Source organism: Paramisgurnus dabryanus, chromosome 23 (genome assembly GCF_030506205.2).
Source record: "Paramisgurnus dabryanus chromosome 23, PD_genome_1.1, whole genome shotgun sequence".
NCBI lineage: Eukaryota > Metazoa > Chordata > Actinopteri > Cypriniformes > Cobitidae > Paramisgurnus > Paramisgurnus dabryanus.
In genome coordinates, this window is record NC_133359.1 from 11986402 (window position 1) to 12000743 (window position 14342).

General features: G+C 35.9%; 2 protein-coding genes across 6 annotated transcripts; one reads left to right on the forward strand and one right to left on the reverse strand.

The window, feature by feature from the left end:
* Window positions 1-363: 363 nt before the first annotated feature.
* On the forward strand, window positions 364-5071 carry LOC135781386 (patatin-like phospholipase domain-containing protein 2). Of its 4 annotated transcripts, none has more exons than XM_065291823.2 (8): window positions 364-587; window positions 852-1084; window positions 1196-1261; window positions 1342-1551; window positions 2153-2213; window positions 2294-2470; window positions 2564-2660; window positions 4243-5071. In XM_065291823.2, the coding sequence occupies exons 1-8, from the start codon at window positions 401-403 to the stop codon at window positions 4355-4357; spliced, it is 1146 nt and encodes a 381-aa protein (XP_065147895.1). In that variant the 5' UTR covers window positions 364-400; the 3' UTR covers window positions 4358-5071. The 4 variants fall into 4 exon arrangements, with proteins under 4 accessions (XP_065147895.1, XP_065147898.1, XP_065147897.1 ...); XM_065291826.2 differs by having other exon boundaries at window positions 447-587; window positions 827-1084; XM_065291825.2 differs by having other exon boundaries at window positions 448-587; window positions 803-1084.
* On the reverse strand, window positions 4699-12252 carry tdg.1 (thymine DNA glycosylase, tandem duplicate 1). Of its 2 annotated transcripts, XM_065291821.2 has the most exons (11): window positions 12112-12251; window positions 11482-11540; window positions 8704-8882; window positions 8362-8618; window positions 8203-8272; window positions 7985-8120; window positions 7825-7907; window positions 7001-7095; window positions 6745-6916; window positions 6520-6660; window positions 4699-6426 (listed from the first exon to the last, which is right to left on the reverse strand). In XM_065291821.2, the coding sequence occupies exons 2-11, from the start codon at window positions 11538-11540 to the stop codon at window positions 6290-6292; spliced, it is 1329 nt and encodes a 442-aa protein (XP_065147893.1). In that variant the 5' UTR covers window positions 12112-12251; the 3' UTR covers window positions 4699-6289. The 2 variants fall into 2 exon arrangements, with proteins under 2 accessions (XP_065147893.1, XP_065147894.1); XM_065291822.1 differs by lacking the exon at window positions 11482-11540 and having other exon boundaries at window positions 12112-12252.
* Between the last annotated feature and the right edge of the window lie 2090 nt (window positions 12253-14342).

Below are 14342 nucleotides of genomic sequence, written 5' to 3' on the forward strand. Positions count from 1 at the left end.
TGAGTGCATTGTCATAGTGAATGTTTAGTTTACAATTTTTTTATTAAAAAAATAAACTCAAGTATATTCTATGTTAATGACTTCTTTTGTTTTTATTTCATGTCTAAAGTAAAATGTTTGAACAAATCTGCAAAGAACACAGCAATATATTACAAAAACATTGAGTCATTTCCAAAAAAATAACTTTTAATTATTTTTAAAATATTCATATGGGATAATAAAGAAACATTTTAAGTTCAGTGCAGCTAAATAATGATTTGAAAAACAAAAAACATGTCCCTTAAAGTATATTTACTTGACCCCTGTGATTACAACACTATGGGTAAACTTGGTTTCGCAATAGCATAGTGTTGCCAGATACTGATTCTATTTCAGTCCATAACCTCAAGTGTTGACGAGCATGCAGTTGTCGTCTAAAGAATGGAATATTTCATTCTCTGGCTGTGGATTTTTAATGGCTTACTACTGTGGAGTCTACAGCTGTTTATTTGATCGTGCCTCGTTTCTTCTCGATGGGTTGAAAAAGATTTGTGGGGCCTCATCCGGTGCTCTCATGGGTGCAATATTAGCATGCAAAATGCCTCCAGGTTCGTTTTTATAACTTTAAAATCTGTTTAAAACATAATTGTTAGGTCTAAATCATAATTGTTTAAAACAAATATAATTTATGCTTGACAACTAATAGTTTTTAAAGCAATTTAAAGCATAAAATAAACAAAAATTTCTACACATTGTACATACTTCAAGCACATACCAGTGTAGATAAAGTACATCTAACCTCTTTTGTTTATTTTAATAATAGTATTGTAGTGATTAACATTAATAGTTCTAAAGGTAGTTGCATTTTGAAGCCAAATGCTGTGAAAATTTGCTGGAAATGTCCCAAGAGGCTCGGAAAGGCACACTGGGTGCTGTGCATCCCACTTTTAACCTGTTGAAGATAATACGAAACATCCTGATCCGAGATCTGCCCGACAACGCCCATCTACTCGCCACCGGCCGACTGTGTGTGTCCCTAACACGAGTGTCAGATGGGACAAATGTGGTGGTCTCTGAGTTTGACACCAAAGAAGATCTCATTCAGGTGAATTCACTTGCTGTCTAATGTCATTTCGACACGTTATTTATCTGAACAGATAAGATTTAATCTTTAATGATTCAGATTTACGATTCACACTTTGATCTCTGTCTGCAGGCTCTCATATGTAGCTGTTTTTATCCACTGTATTGTGGCGTGGTACCTCCAAGATATCATGGGACTGTATGTTGCCAAATATTCCTGTATCATTTTGTACTCAATTAATAATGCAATTCTTTAAACGTTGTATCCTCTTCTTACAGAGGTATGTAGATGGAGCATTAAGTGACAACATGCCATACTCAAATCTGAGGGAGACCATCACAGTCTCACCTTTCTCTGGCGAGAGTGACATCTCTCCTTACGGCAACCCGTTTTACTTCCATGAAATACATTACAATAATGTCAGCATTCACATCAACTTCATTAACGCATACCGAGTGGTCAGTGCATTCTTCCCACCAGAGCCAGAGGTACATTTTTGGAAATAAATATGATTTTACACACATGCTAAAATAGGGGGGATTCTCACGAAATCCAGACTTAGAAGGTGTCCAACATCAGATCTTTTTTAAAAAGCTCTTGAAGCCAATTTTTTTTGCACATATAAGTACTTGAGGGCTTAAACAATGATTGAAAATTGTTGCGGAGGATGAGAAAATTGGTCTTGGACACATTTATATTCCTTATAATTGTCTCTACATTTACCAATGATCACCAAATACCACATGCTTCTTTACTTTAAATGTTTATAGTATAACATGCACTGAAGCTTTTTATTTTTTACATTTTTTATTTATAAATATTTCCATGTCAAAGAACCCAAATCCAGTCATGGACACGTTGCGGTAATGAAAATGTTCCCCTTAAATGTGGAAAAAAAACAAAATTGATTTGTATGATTTCATATAAAATTTTGTGCAAAATAGTACATGAAGAGATGTTTGTAACTGTATGCTGCTTATTTTGATACTCTTACTTTGCATTTACTTTTGTTATCAAAATGTTTCATGACACCTCATTAGTCTAATTTCGCGAGAATCACCCACAGTCATTTATTTGACAATTTATAAGGTCTTGGCTGAGATGTGTCAAAATGGATATAAGGATGCTTTGCTGTTTTTGAAAGAAAATGGTAAGTGATCTTGCACCTAAAACTGATTTTTTTGTATAATTTTCTGATGTTTATATCTAATAATACCGCTTTGTTATTAGAATTCCTGGAGTTCCAGTCACCTCTATGTGAGTTGACCATTATGGAAAAATTGGATCATTTTCCTGTATCCTGTAGATATAATAAAGAAAACAAGCTAACGGATAAAGAAAATATTACAAGGTGGAGAAATGTGAATGAACATTCTCAAAATATCTTACCAGAATCCATCAATAAAGGTAAGGATACTTGACCATTAACTTATCCTTATATAACCCTTTACTGGAAAACTAGGACATAGAAAATGTTTTTGATTTTTTTACTCTCTCCAGTATTTTGTGAGGCTTACGAATATGAAGAAATAAGATGTCCTTTCTCAGTGAAGTTGTGTGTTCTGCCTGTGGAGATGGTTTACCTCATTTTGTCAAGGTATACCTACGAAACAAATTTCTAAAATTATATAGAGTATACGTGACCCTATCTAAATCTATTTACGGAATGTTACATTATATAGGATGATTTTATGTAGAAAACGAAATCACAAAAATTATTTTAGCTGTGTTTTCACAGACAGGGTCACATAAATGTATGTATTAAAGGGACACTCCACTTTTTTTAAAAATTGCTCATTTTCCAGCTCCAAGTTAAACATTTGATTTTTTTTCCCGTTTTGGAAACCATTCAGCCGAACTCTGGGTCTGTCGGTACAACTTTTAGCATAGCTTAGCATAATCCATTGAATCTGATTAGACCGTTAGCATCGCACTCAAAAATTACCAAAGAATTTCAATATTTTTCTTATTTAAAACTTGACTCTTCTGTAGTTACATCGCGTACAAAGACCGACTGAAAATTAAAAGTTGGGATTTTCTAGGCTGATATGGCTAAGAACAATACTCTCATTCTGGCGTAATAATCAAGGACTTTGCTGCCGTAACATGGCTGCAGCAGGCGCAATGATATTACAAAGCAGCCGAAAATAGTCCCTTGCTATTAGGCGCTGCGTAATATCATTGATGTAACCACATAAAAGTCAAGTTTTAAATAGGAAAAATATTGAAAATCTGTTTATTTTTGAGCACGATGCTAATGGTCTAATCAGATTAAATGGATTATGCTAAGCTATGCTAAAAGTGGTAACGCCAGAACCAGAGATCGGCTGAATGGATTCAAAAACAAAATCTAATCTTTAAAGGAATAGTCTACTCATTTTCAATATTAAAATATGTTATTACCTTAACTAAGAACTGTTGAATCATCCCTCTGTCATCTGTGTGTGTGCACGTAAGCGCTGGAGCGCGCTGCGACGCTACGATAGCATTTAGCTTAGCCCCATTCATTCAATGCTGCCATTTAGAGATAAAGTTAGAAGTGACCAAACACATCAACGTTTTTCCTATTTAAGACGAGTAGTTATACGAGCAAGTTTGGTGGTACAAAATAAAACATAGCGCTTTTCTAAGCGGATTTAAAAGAGTAACTATATTTTATGGCGTAAAAGCACTTTTGGGAGTACTTCGACTCGCCTGAAAAGTCCGCTCCCCTTCTCACCCTCATAATGGGAGAGGGAGGGTGTTACTGCGCCGAGTCGAAGTACTCCCAAAAGTGCTATTACGCCATAAATAGTTACTCTTTTAAATCCGCTTAGAAAAGCGCTATGTTTTATTTTGTACCACCAAACTTGCTCGTATAACTACTCGTCTTAAATAGGAAAAACGTTGATGTGTTTGGTCACTTTTAACTTTATCTCTAAATGGTACCATTGAATGAAAGGGGCTAAGCTAAATGCTATCGTAGCATCGCAGCGCGCTCCAGCGCTTACGTGCACACACACAGATGATAGAGGGATGATTCAACAGTTCTTAGTTAAGGTAAAAACATATTTTAATATTGAAAATGAGTAGACTATTCCTTTAACTCTATGGAAGCTGGAAAATGAGCATATTTTCAAAAAAGTGGAGTGTCCCTTTAAATAATAAAGATTGTCTTTTAATTTTGTGCTTATATTCAGGATCATTGACTGGTCACCTCAAATGTGGTCACATCTGGTGCACATATGTAAAGTGACAAGTGAAATGTTCAGACTGATGTGGATGAGAACTTTCTCAAGAAGGTCTGAAACTTGATTTTACATCTGAATAATCCAAGTACTGAGGTCATCTAAACAGGCATATTCTGCCACTTTTATATTTTTATATTCAAAGACTCCATTAAGGCCCTTCATCTTCAGCACCAACTCTTGATCCCTTTTCATGATAAGTGATTTGTTTTAATACAATTATTATGCTCTTTTGATTCAGGACTGTAATGTACCTAACAGTGCTTAAAACATGTAAAATCTAAATCCATGTAGATCATTTATCAGTGACCAATTTCTGATTGACTTAAAAGATGCAATATAAAATTACATTTAAGCTGCTTCCTTAGACCTGGTAATGTCAGTTATATAAATGTGCATAAACTGACATCAAAATAATAGCATTTTAATAAACAAAAAAGATCATGAAAGAATAATGTTTACAGTGAGTTAAAAAAAATAGAACCACTTAAGAGCATTTGGAACAATCCTCAATTTATGGCATGTTCATGAGATGTATAAACGGTCACAAAGTATTGTGACTTACAGTACTGCAGAAGATAAAGAGGTGGTTAGGTTCACATTTTAAACTTTGATAACATATTTCCCTATCATTTAAAGAAATATTGTTACGTACAATCATTACTAATTGTAACATTGTTTCCATTTATGCCATTGCAACAAATTTTTCATATGCACTTTTAAAAAGAAGTAATAAAAATTGCTGGATTTGACATTGCTTCAAATTCAGGCTTTAAAAGGACCGTGTAGTTATTTTTCAAATATGAATGCACAAGAAAACAACATAGTATGTTTTTGTTTAAAAATACCAAACGAAATGAACTCTCCTTATGAGCAAATCAAGTATCAGTCCCTGATATCACATGAAAGTAATACAATAAACCAGTGCTCTAAACCACTGTACACTAAAACTACTGAAAGTAACAATAATAACTCTAAAACGGGTGTATCCAATTCAGCGTCCGTCCTGTAGAGTACCAGCCATAGATATGTATACATAGATTCCACATTTGACCAAGACACAACATTGCAAAACTTGTGGTTGTAAAAACTTAAAGAACCACTTTGTAGATTTTAAGTGGCATCTTAAAGGCGGGGTGCATGATCTCTGAAAGCCAATGTCGATATTTGAAATCACCTAAACAATCACGCCCCTACCCCAGTAGAATCTGGACTTTCTTTTGTTAGACTCGCCCCACACATACGCAACCCAGGCAACGATGTTGGTTAGTAGACACGCCCCTTACTGCTGGTTGGCCTTGTATTGCGTTAGTTTAGCAATTACTATGTTTGGGTCTCCACAACAACACCAAACACAGAATGACTTTTATGTATAACAGCAACTAATAAGGCATCTATGTACATATATATCTATGGTTCCATTGCAATCAAACACACACCTACCTATACTTTTTAAGTAAACCTGAAGGCATTGATGAACTATTTTAGGTGTTTTTCGTTACAGTTGAAGCTAAACTCAGCAGGACAGTTGCTCTGCGAGTAGGACTGGACTTCCCAACACTAAATCATTAATGTAAAAGATGAATATATATATTCCAATTCAATAGAAATGCTACTTCCTAAAAAGATCTATTCAAATTCAAATTCATTGCAAAAACAGTTCTTCAAGAGTCTCTCTTAGATAAACATATCCAAGATCTTGAGGGCCTCCACATGAAGTTGTGAGGTTAAGTCTTTTCAGAGCATAGCAGCCATTGGACTCTCCTTGTGCATGACACTGCGATTCCTGAAATCTTTTTATAAATCCCGCCCACCTAACACAATGTGGCAAACCACACTGATCTCATTAAAATGTAACAGACTATCAGGAGAAGGAAACCAGTGCACTTTAAAACTCCTGAATAGGTTCTGGAGACCTGACAGGAGGCACGGCATTTGCGGAAGAGCACAGGAACTCCTCCGACTGGCTTCGCATGAAGTCCCTCATCGTGGTCCGTCCTCATACGCCCCAGGTTTGGGGTTGAGAGGAGTTTCCGATGTCTGGAATCTGATCAGCGAAGGACTGCATCATCCACTGACCATCTTGAACTTGGCCAGCTGGGTTGGGATTCGTAGGTGCCTTCTCCGCAGCTTCCGCTAAAGGTACAGACATCAATTTAGCAAAGCAGCTAACGGTGTAGTTGAGCAAAAATTCACAATTTCCTTTCGGGTTCTTAAGACGCTACCAACCTGTTTCCTCAGACGTGGAGAAGTTACAATATCCATTGCTTTGACCCATTTCAGGTACGGGTTCACCATATGCTCCCCCATAAGCCGTCTCATAACCAGGATCGTACTGTTCTTCCTTAACGGCGATTCTCTTGGCATCCTCTGTAAGCAAGAAAAATAAAAAAATGGGTATACAATATGACAAAGTAGACTAGACAAATACAGTCTTTAATTTGTGAAGCAGACCTTTGGCCAGTCCGAGATCGAAGGTATAGTTCACTTCCTCGATTTCCTTAGCCTTGGCTACACCCTTCAGCTGATCCCTAAGCTCTCTTAGCTTGATGTAAAAATGCACTTTGTCCTGAGCACGTGGGAACTGAGCACAGCGGGCACTGGAAGAGGGCATCAGATACAATGCCTACCGAAAAGTAAAAAAAGTCTGTAATACATGCAATTATACAAGATATTGTAATTATACATTACAAAAAAGATTGAGTCTTACTGTGTCAGAGTCTGGGATCTTGTGAGGCTGTAGACCAAATTCAAGAGTTTTGGGTTTTTTCCCAAATATCTCTCTACAGAACATTTCATAAATACCTGAAACAAATGTAACAAATGTATTATTCAAATTCTGTATCTATGGTTAGCAGTAAAAAAAACAATAATAGATACAATTGAATTTATACCTTAAAGGGACACTCCACTTTTTTGAAAATATGCTCATTTTCCAGCTCTCGTAAAGTTAAACATGTGATTTTTACCGTTTTGGAATCCTTTCAGCTGATCTCTGGGTCTAGCGCTACCACTTTTAGCATAGCTTAGCATAATCCATTGAATCTGATTAGACCATTAGCATCGCGCTCAAAAATAACCAAAGAGTTTTGATATTTTTCCTATTTAAAACTTGACTCTTCTGTAGTTACATCGTGTACTAAGACCGAAAATTAAAAGTTGCGATTTTCTAGGCAGATATGGCTAGGAACTATACTCTCATTCTGGCATAATAATCAAGGATTTTGCTGCTGTAACATGGCTGCAGGAGGCGCAATGATGTTACGCAGCACCTGAAAATAGTTCCCTTGGTAACTTTTAATAGCAGGGGACTATTTCCAGGCACTGCGTAATAACATTGCGCCTCCTGTGATGCTAATGGTCTAATCAGATTCAATGGATTGTGCTAAGCTATGCTAAAAGTGGTACCGCTAGTCCCGGAGATCGACTGAATGGATTCCAATAGAGTAAAAATCAAATGTTTAACTCTAGGAGAGCTGGAAAAGAAGCATATTTAAAAAATAAAAAGTGGAGTGTCTCTTTAGGTACACTTACATTTTCCATTAAAAACTGCTATGAGCGGCTTGAATTTCTTGATTTTTTCCACCAGGATTTTCCCACCCTCTCGAAGCTCCTTACTATGGAAAAAATAGGTTAGGGGAACATCATGTTACTATTTTCAAGCCTTGAAAGCAGCATCAAGCACCTACTGTACCTCGAAAGATCTTTGCTTCCTGGAGTCGCTCTTTCCACCATATTTGTAAAGCCAATGCCATATTTCTCAGGCAAACTGTCATCATCCATGTGATTTAGTAGCTTCTCTGTGAATCCAGATAGGAAAAGACACTTCCCTGAAAGATAAAATTGCAGATTTGTTTTAATTTAACATTAAGGTTGTAGAGCCAATGATAAACTGAATTTAAGTATACTTACAAAAATGATTTCCTGGACCAGGAAACCATCTCCCGATGTAAGCCGCCATCAACCCTGGATTAATTCCGATCTGTATTAATAAAATAAGAAACACATCATTGTTCAAACTTTTATTTTTTTTAGCTAATTCAAAAAGGTTTTCCAGACAGACAAACTTACAATGACATAGTCTAGGTTAGGGATGAGGATGTCTGGTAGAGTCTTCTTCATGACCTCCTCTTCAGACATGCCTTTAAAGCGATCCACTTTCCTCTTCACCTTCTTGAAGGTACCATCAATCTTCTCCTGTCCTTCAGCAGGCGGGGCGTCCTTATCCTCCTTTGCTTTTTTGGGTTTAGGTCCAGGTTTGGCTCTTGGGGCTTTAGGTTCTTTGGGTTCTTTGTTTGCTGGTCTTCCTCTCTTGCCTTTAGCAGGTGCTGGGAAGAGGTTTAAAAATTGTATTTACTAAACTATATTAGAGTATGTATTCAGTAGTGCTTTGTAAATTTCAAACCACTGTACCTTTCTGTGGTGCACCGGGCTCTTGTTGGGCAGCATCCTCTGGGTGTACAGGCATCTGTACAGGAGGCTGCATGCCCGCCTCTTCTCTGTGTCCCTCCATCATATAGGCAGCATTGCCGTTAGCCATGTGTGGATACTGTGCCTGAAGGGCTTGTAGATGCTGTTGAGCTGACTGAACCCTATTATAAAAATAAAATGGGGGATAACCTCATTTGTCCTGGCATGTATTGAGATGGCCATTTAACATTTACTATGACCATATGTGACCCTGGTCCACAAAAACAGTCATAAGGGTACTTTTTTTCATTAGGATTTATACATCATTTGAAAGCTGAATAAATAAGCTGTTTATTGATGTATGGTTTGTGAGGACTGGATGATATTTGGATAAGATAAAATCTGGGTGCAAAAAATTTTATAAAAATCGCCTTTTCCAAAAAAGTCCTTAGAAACACATATTACTAATGATAGATAAAGTTTTGATCCATTTACGGTAGGACATTTTTAAAATATCTTCATGGAACATAATTTTTGGCATAAAAATTTATAATTTTACATACAATCCATAAAATGTATTTTTTGGCTATTGCTACAATTTAGACTTATGACTGGTTTTGTGGTCTAGGGTCACATATTATGTTGTTTATGTGGTTCTCAAACTTTTTCAGCGTGCGGCCCCCCTTGTGTACGGTGCATTCCTTTGCGTCCCCCCCAAAGAAAATGTATAACAAAAAACTGTTCTAAAACTTAACATTTTAATTAAACAAAACATTCAATTATACAAAGTAATGCTGTTGGTAAGTAGACTTATTTTTATGGCTTTAATTACACAGAAATCATGATAAATTAATGTATTTTATAAAACTGGGGGCCCCCAGTTTGAGAACCACTGGTTTATGTGACCCTATTTTTTAGACACACATACATAAGTCAGTCAGTAATGGTAATGTACATGGTATAATTAGCTATAATATCACTTATTTAAATTCCATGTCTCCTATATATTGTATATTTCTCATGTTTTCTATTATTTTTCTATCTTTATTTCTATATTGTTTCTCTCATGTCTCTGTTTGTACTAAAATGCGTTTTCTGTAAAGCAAAAAATGTAAAATTGTGAAAAGTGGCAAGCGCTATAGGAATATATTATTCATTCCCACATGAAAATATACAGTAGCGTACTTTAGTACTTTCTGTGGTAAACATTAGTCAAATTTACTTTTAATACTATATTGTTTTTGAACCCTATCACAGAAAACATTAAAGGCGGGGTGCATGATTTTTGCAAAACACTTTGGAAAGGTCCAAAGTCAGAGTCAGCATGAGTACCAAAACACACTTGTAGCCAATCAGCAGTAAGGTGCGTGTCTACTAACCGACATCGCTGCTTGGGTTGTGTATGTGTGGGGTGGGTCTATCAAATTGTTTAGGTGATATCAAATGTCAACATGGCTTTCAGAGATCATGCACCCCACCTTTAAAAGCATCCTGCAATATTTCCTAGGGAAAATTCCTGTGCTGCCGATATTTGATCTGCCGATAACGATAGATACCGTTTTTACATACTCCTTGTTTCAAACAGTATTATAGTACAAATTGCAATTTTGTTGTCATTGTAAACGAATTTTAAAATAATCACACAGCACGAGATGCATTTTTTTTTCCTCTTTTGATTTTCAAGACATAATCTGCCCTGATCATCGGCTGCTTTTTTATGTCCCATAGAGGGGGGAAATGCTTTTATCTGCCAATACGATTTACAGGGCGATATATTGGCGCATCCCTGGTATTTACTACAGTTTATCAATTCAATATAGTAGAGTTGTAGTACTCGAAACCAGTCTCAAGACCATTTTCTGGTCTCAGATTTACTCGTCTCTAAATTTTATTCTAAAACCCGTCAAGACCACAACTATGAGAATTACACAAAATTGCTGGTGCATTGTCTGGTTTATGTGTTAACATCATTAAAGTGATTATCAGATGTAAAACTTTTGGCTTAAAAGCAATCACTGACTTATTTCTTATTCAATTTATTTTGTCATTGTTGTGCCAGTAAGAGATGAATAGGGGAAGAATCGCACAATATCCAAGATGTGATTGCAAAAAAGGTGTGATTTGAAAACGTGATATTGATTTTACACAATCATTCAATAAACAATGGGTTATTAAATGACTTTGATTTTAGACACAATTTGTTTGCTACTAGACCATTTTTGATGGTCTTGTCTCGGTCTCGTTTGTCTTTGGTCTCGGCTCTCAAAGTCTTGGTCTCGTCTCGATCTCATTTGGTCTTGGCCTTAGTTTAGGCGGTCTCGACTACAACACTTCACTATAGTGAATACTACAGTATACATTAACAAAGTGTAGTAATTACTATACTACAACTCACTACAGTTTACTATAGTAAATACTAAAGTATACAGCAATGTTCATGTGGGTAATGAATAAATGTATATTGTGTAAAACGGTATGGTTTTAAGGAATGCAAACCATTACATTGCTGCAAAATAAAATCATGTTAATTTGTAAATGCAGGAGGACATCAGGTGCATTGAAAACAAAAACAGCTCGAAGCATCAAAACAATTTCCATATATTATAACTGAGCATTAACTGCCATTATTGTTATTTTCGTGCAAGCCGACACAGACTTAGTTAGACTTAGCACAGGTTAGTAGCATTAAAAATCAAACGCAAATGCTGAAGGTTGTAGCAGCATAATAACATCAGTTGGATCTTGGCGGGTGCCAATTGATCACAAATATTGGACACTCACCATTGTTGGAGATATTCCGAAGGGGCATTGGGCAAAGATCCATACAGCCTTTCATCCATCTTTACGGGATTTAAATAGATCAATATGTGTGTTCATTTCAAATGCAATTTCAGTGGGGAATAATTATAACCAACCTTTTATAGGTGGCACTTTTATGGCCCCCTATTAGATTTTAGGAAAAAATAATGCAACTATTCATTTTTATTATTTTAACTACTCCAAAACGCGCACAACACACAATATGTAAATAAGCCAGACCAGAAAGCACAGGTTTAATATATATGGGTTAACTACATACTCCACGTAGTCAACAGCACAAACCAGACCTTTAAAAATGATATCTTACCATTAGCATAGTGCTAACATGGAGATCAAAAACTAGATTTAGAAACTACACGTCCATAATTACAAATACCCGTTTACCACAAATATCATTTGTTTCTCGTAAACAAAGGAAATGTATTTAAACTCCTAGCATGGTTAGCTAACATTGGCCTAGTGTAGCAATTCATTGAGTACAATGAATGATGGTGGCTAGCTAACTATTCAACACGCTTTCTATCGACATAAAAATGCATTTCCGTAGAAAGTTATTACAGTTAAGATATGTTTGGTGAAACGTATACATACCGTTGTGACACGATTAAAACGACAGTCCACAAAATGTTTGATTTTGTTGTTTTAGGAACAAAACCGGTGAAAGCAACAAAGACCAAGAGCGAAAAATCAATTTGACAGTGGGCTGTACCAAAGCACAGATAATGGGGGTTGTACTGAGCAACGTATGTCGTGTTTTATTACATATAATACAAAAAATAAAGTAATTCATCATTTGTGTATACATTTCTACTTTAAACATTTTAAATGTAATATATTCAGTTTACTTTACATGTTTTTAATTAAGTTTAAATGGCAACGAAAGACAGCACCCCCCTTAATGTTATGTTATATAACCGCCGTCTCCCCTGCCGTTTAAACCATAGACATCATATAGGTAGACGCCCTATCGACCGCTACTGCCTACTGACGCGGTCGAGCCGTGGGGCCGCCATCTTAGATCGGTCACCCGCTCCACTCAGTGTAATCTGTATGACAGGTGGAATGAGCTATCAGCGCATTTAATTAATCATATCTCAGTGAATACCGAACTGATTTTCACGCGGATTTTTTTGCTGCAAAGGTCTTTCATGGAGCTATGATACAGGACACACGGTTCGTCGCATTTTAACCCCTTATGTGGCGCAAATCCCGTTTGAGTGGTGGGTGACAATGTGATTTACGTCTTTAAATGAAAATTTTTCTGGGATGTTTTGGGCTAGAAGCCTAATCTCGGTCTTGTTTTAAAGAAGACAATTTAGGGTTTTTCACAGATGTGTTAGAAGGTGAAAATATTAAATATAAATATTTTTATAGCAGTTTACCTTATAGCAGTTTTAGCTGGCAAACCAGCTAAAAATAATGCAATAACATATTAATTTTATATATAAAAGTATAAAAATGTAAATGTTTCACACAATAATGTAAACATGAAGCAATATGTCTCAAGTAGTTGTAATACAAATTTCAAGTTAAAATCATAAAAATGAGGTTTGTCACACTTTTAATGGTTTTACCAACAACTACCACTATATTTTGCTGCATATTCTTGTATATTCACAAACTAATAAATTACTGTCACCGCATTATTATTAATGCAAAAAGGGTTTGAAATGTTAAAACTACATTCTGAGAGCTTTCCGATGATATATAGCTTGTCATGATTTTTTAGGATTAGAGTAGAGGTTTAGTGTTATAATATGCAAAAACAAATTTGGCCTACATGTGGGCCCGTTACCTTTTAGAAACTGACTTTTACTATGTCATAATTTTCCCCAAATGGTAATGAAATATGAAAATTATACTATTTGAGCTTTCCAACAATAGTTTGTCCAGATTTAGGTTTATAATAGGGTAGTGTTACAAACACTAATGTTGACAGCGCCACTAATATTCATAGTAGGAATGAATATTCACTTAACAGTAATATAATATTCTGATATAAGATATAAAGTGAGCAGACGTCCAAAATCTAAATATGTGATGTAGGATATGGTAAAGCACCTCTGATGGTAAGGCACATCATCTTATAATCCACAAGTAACTACTTTAGCACTTTAAAAGTGTGGAAATTGTTTGCGGTGGTCATATGGTTTGATATTTTGTTGTCTATCTAATATCTTATTTTAATTTTTTAGACCAATGTAAGGTTTGTGTCAAAGCTGCCCTAAGTACCTTTAGGGAAGACATGCAACTAGGCGACTTGCAATTTTGGGCCCTATGAAAGAATATAACATTGGGCCATCTACCACACCCACGTTACTACTAATAAAAATAATCTTTGGGGGCCCAAATAGTTCAGATGCCAAATTATAGTTATTTACTTTTATAACATTAACACTTTTATGTCCTTTATAAAAAAGTTTTACAGGGGACATATCATGAAAATCTGACTTTTTCCATGTTTTAGTGCTATAATTGGTTCCCCGGTGCTTCCATCAACCTAGAAAATGTGTGAAAGATCAACCCAGTAAATTTGTTTTGGTAAACCATGCTCTGCAAGCATGTGAAAAATAGGTCATTGAAATTTGGCTCCCTTTGTGATGTCAGAAGGGGATAATACCGCCCGATAATCTGCACTATCCAACCACCACACTGCCATTTTGTGCAGAGATCAACTCATTTGCATTTTAAAGGACACATCCAAAACAGCACATTTTTGCTCACATACTCTGGGGACACAAAAAGATTTATTTGACATCACAAGGGGAGCCAATTCAATGAGCTATTTTTTCCACATGCTTGGAGAGCATGGTTTACCAAAA

What these genes read in the sequence shown, in the direction of transcription:
- LOC135781386 (XM_065291823.2), top strand. Translation starts at nt 401, where the DNA reads ATGCAGTTGTCGTCTAAAGAATGGAATATTTCATTCTCTGGCTGTGGA. An exon ending in CTCCAAGATATCATGGGACT is followed by an intron (nt 1,262 to 1,341) that starts GTATGTTGCCAA and finishes CTCTTCTTACAG; the next exon opens with AGGTATGTAGATGGAGCATT. An exon ending in GCTGTTTTTGAAAGAAAATG is followed by an intron (nt 2,214 to 2,293) that starts GTAAGTGATCTT and finishes CTTTGTTATTAG; the next exon opens with AATTCCTGGAGTTCCAGTCA.
- tdg.1 (XM_065291821.2), bottom strand. Translation starts at nt 11,540, where the DNA reads ATGGATGAAAGGCTGTATGGATCTTTGCCCAATGCCCCTTCGGAATAT. An exon ending in TCGGAATATCTCCAACAATG is followed by an intron (nt 8,883 to 11,481) that starts GTGAGTGTCCAA and finishes TTTTTATAATAG; the next exon opens with GGTTCAGTCAGCTCAACAGC. An exon ending in GGAAGCAAAGATCTTTCGAG is followed by an intron (nt 7,908 to 7,984) that starts GTACAGTAGGTG and finishes TTTTTTCCATAG; the next exon opens with TAAGGAGCTTCGAGAGGGTG.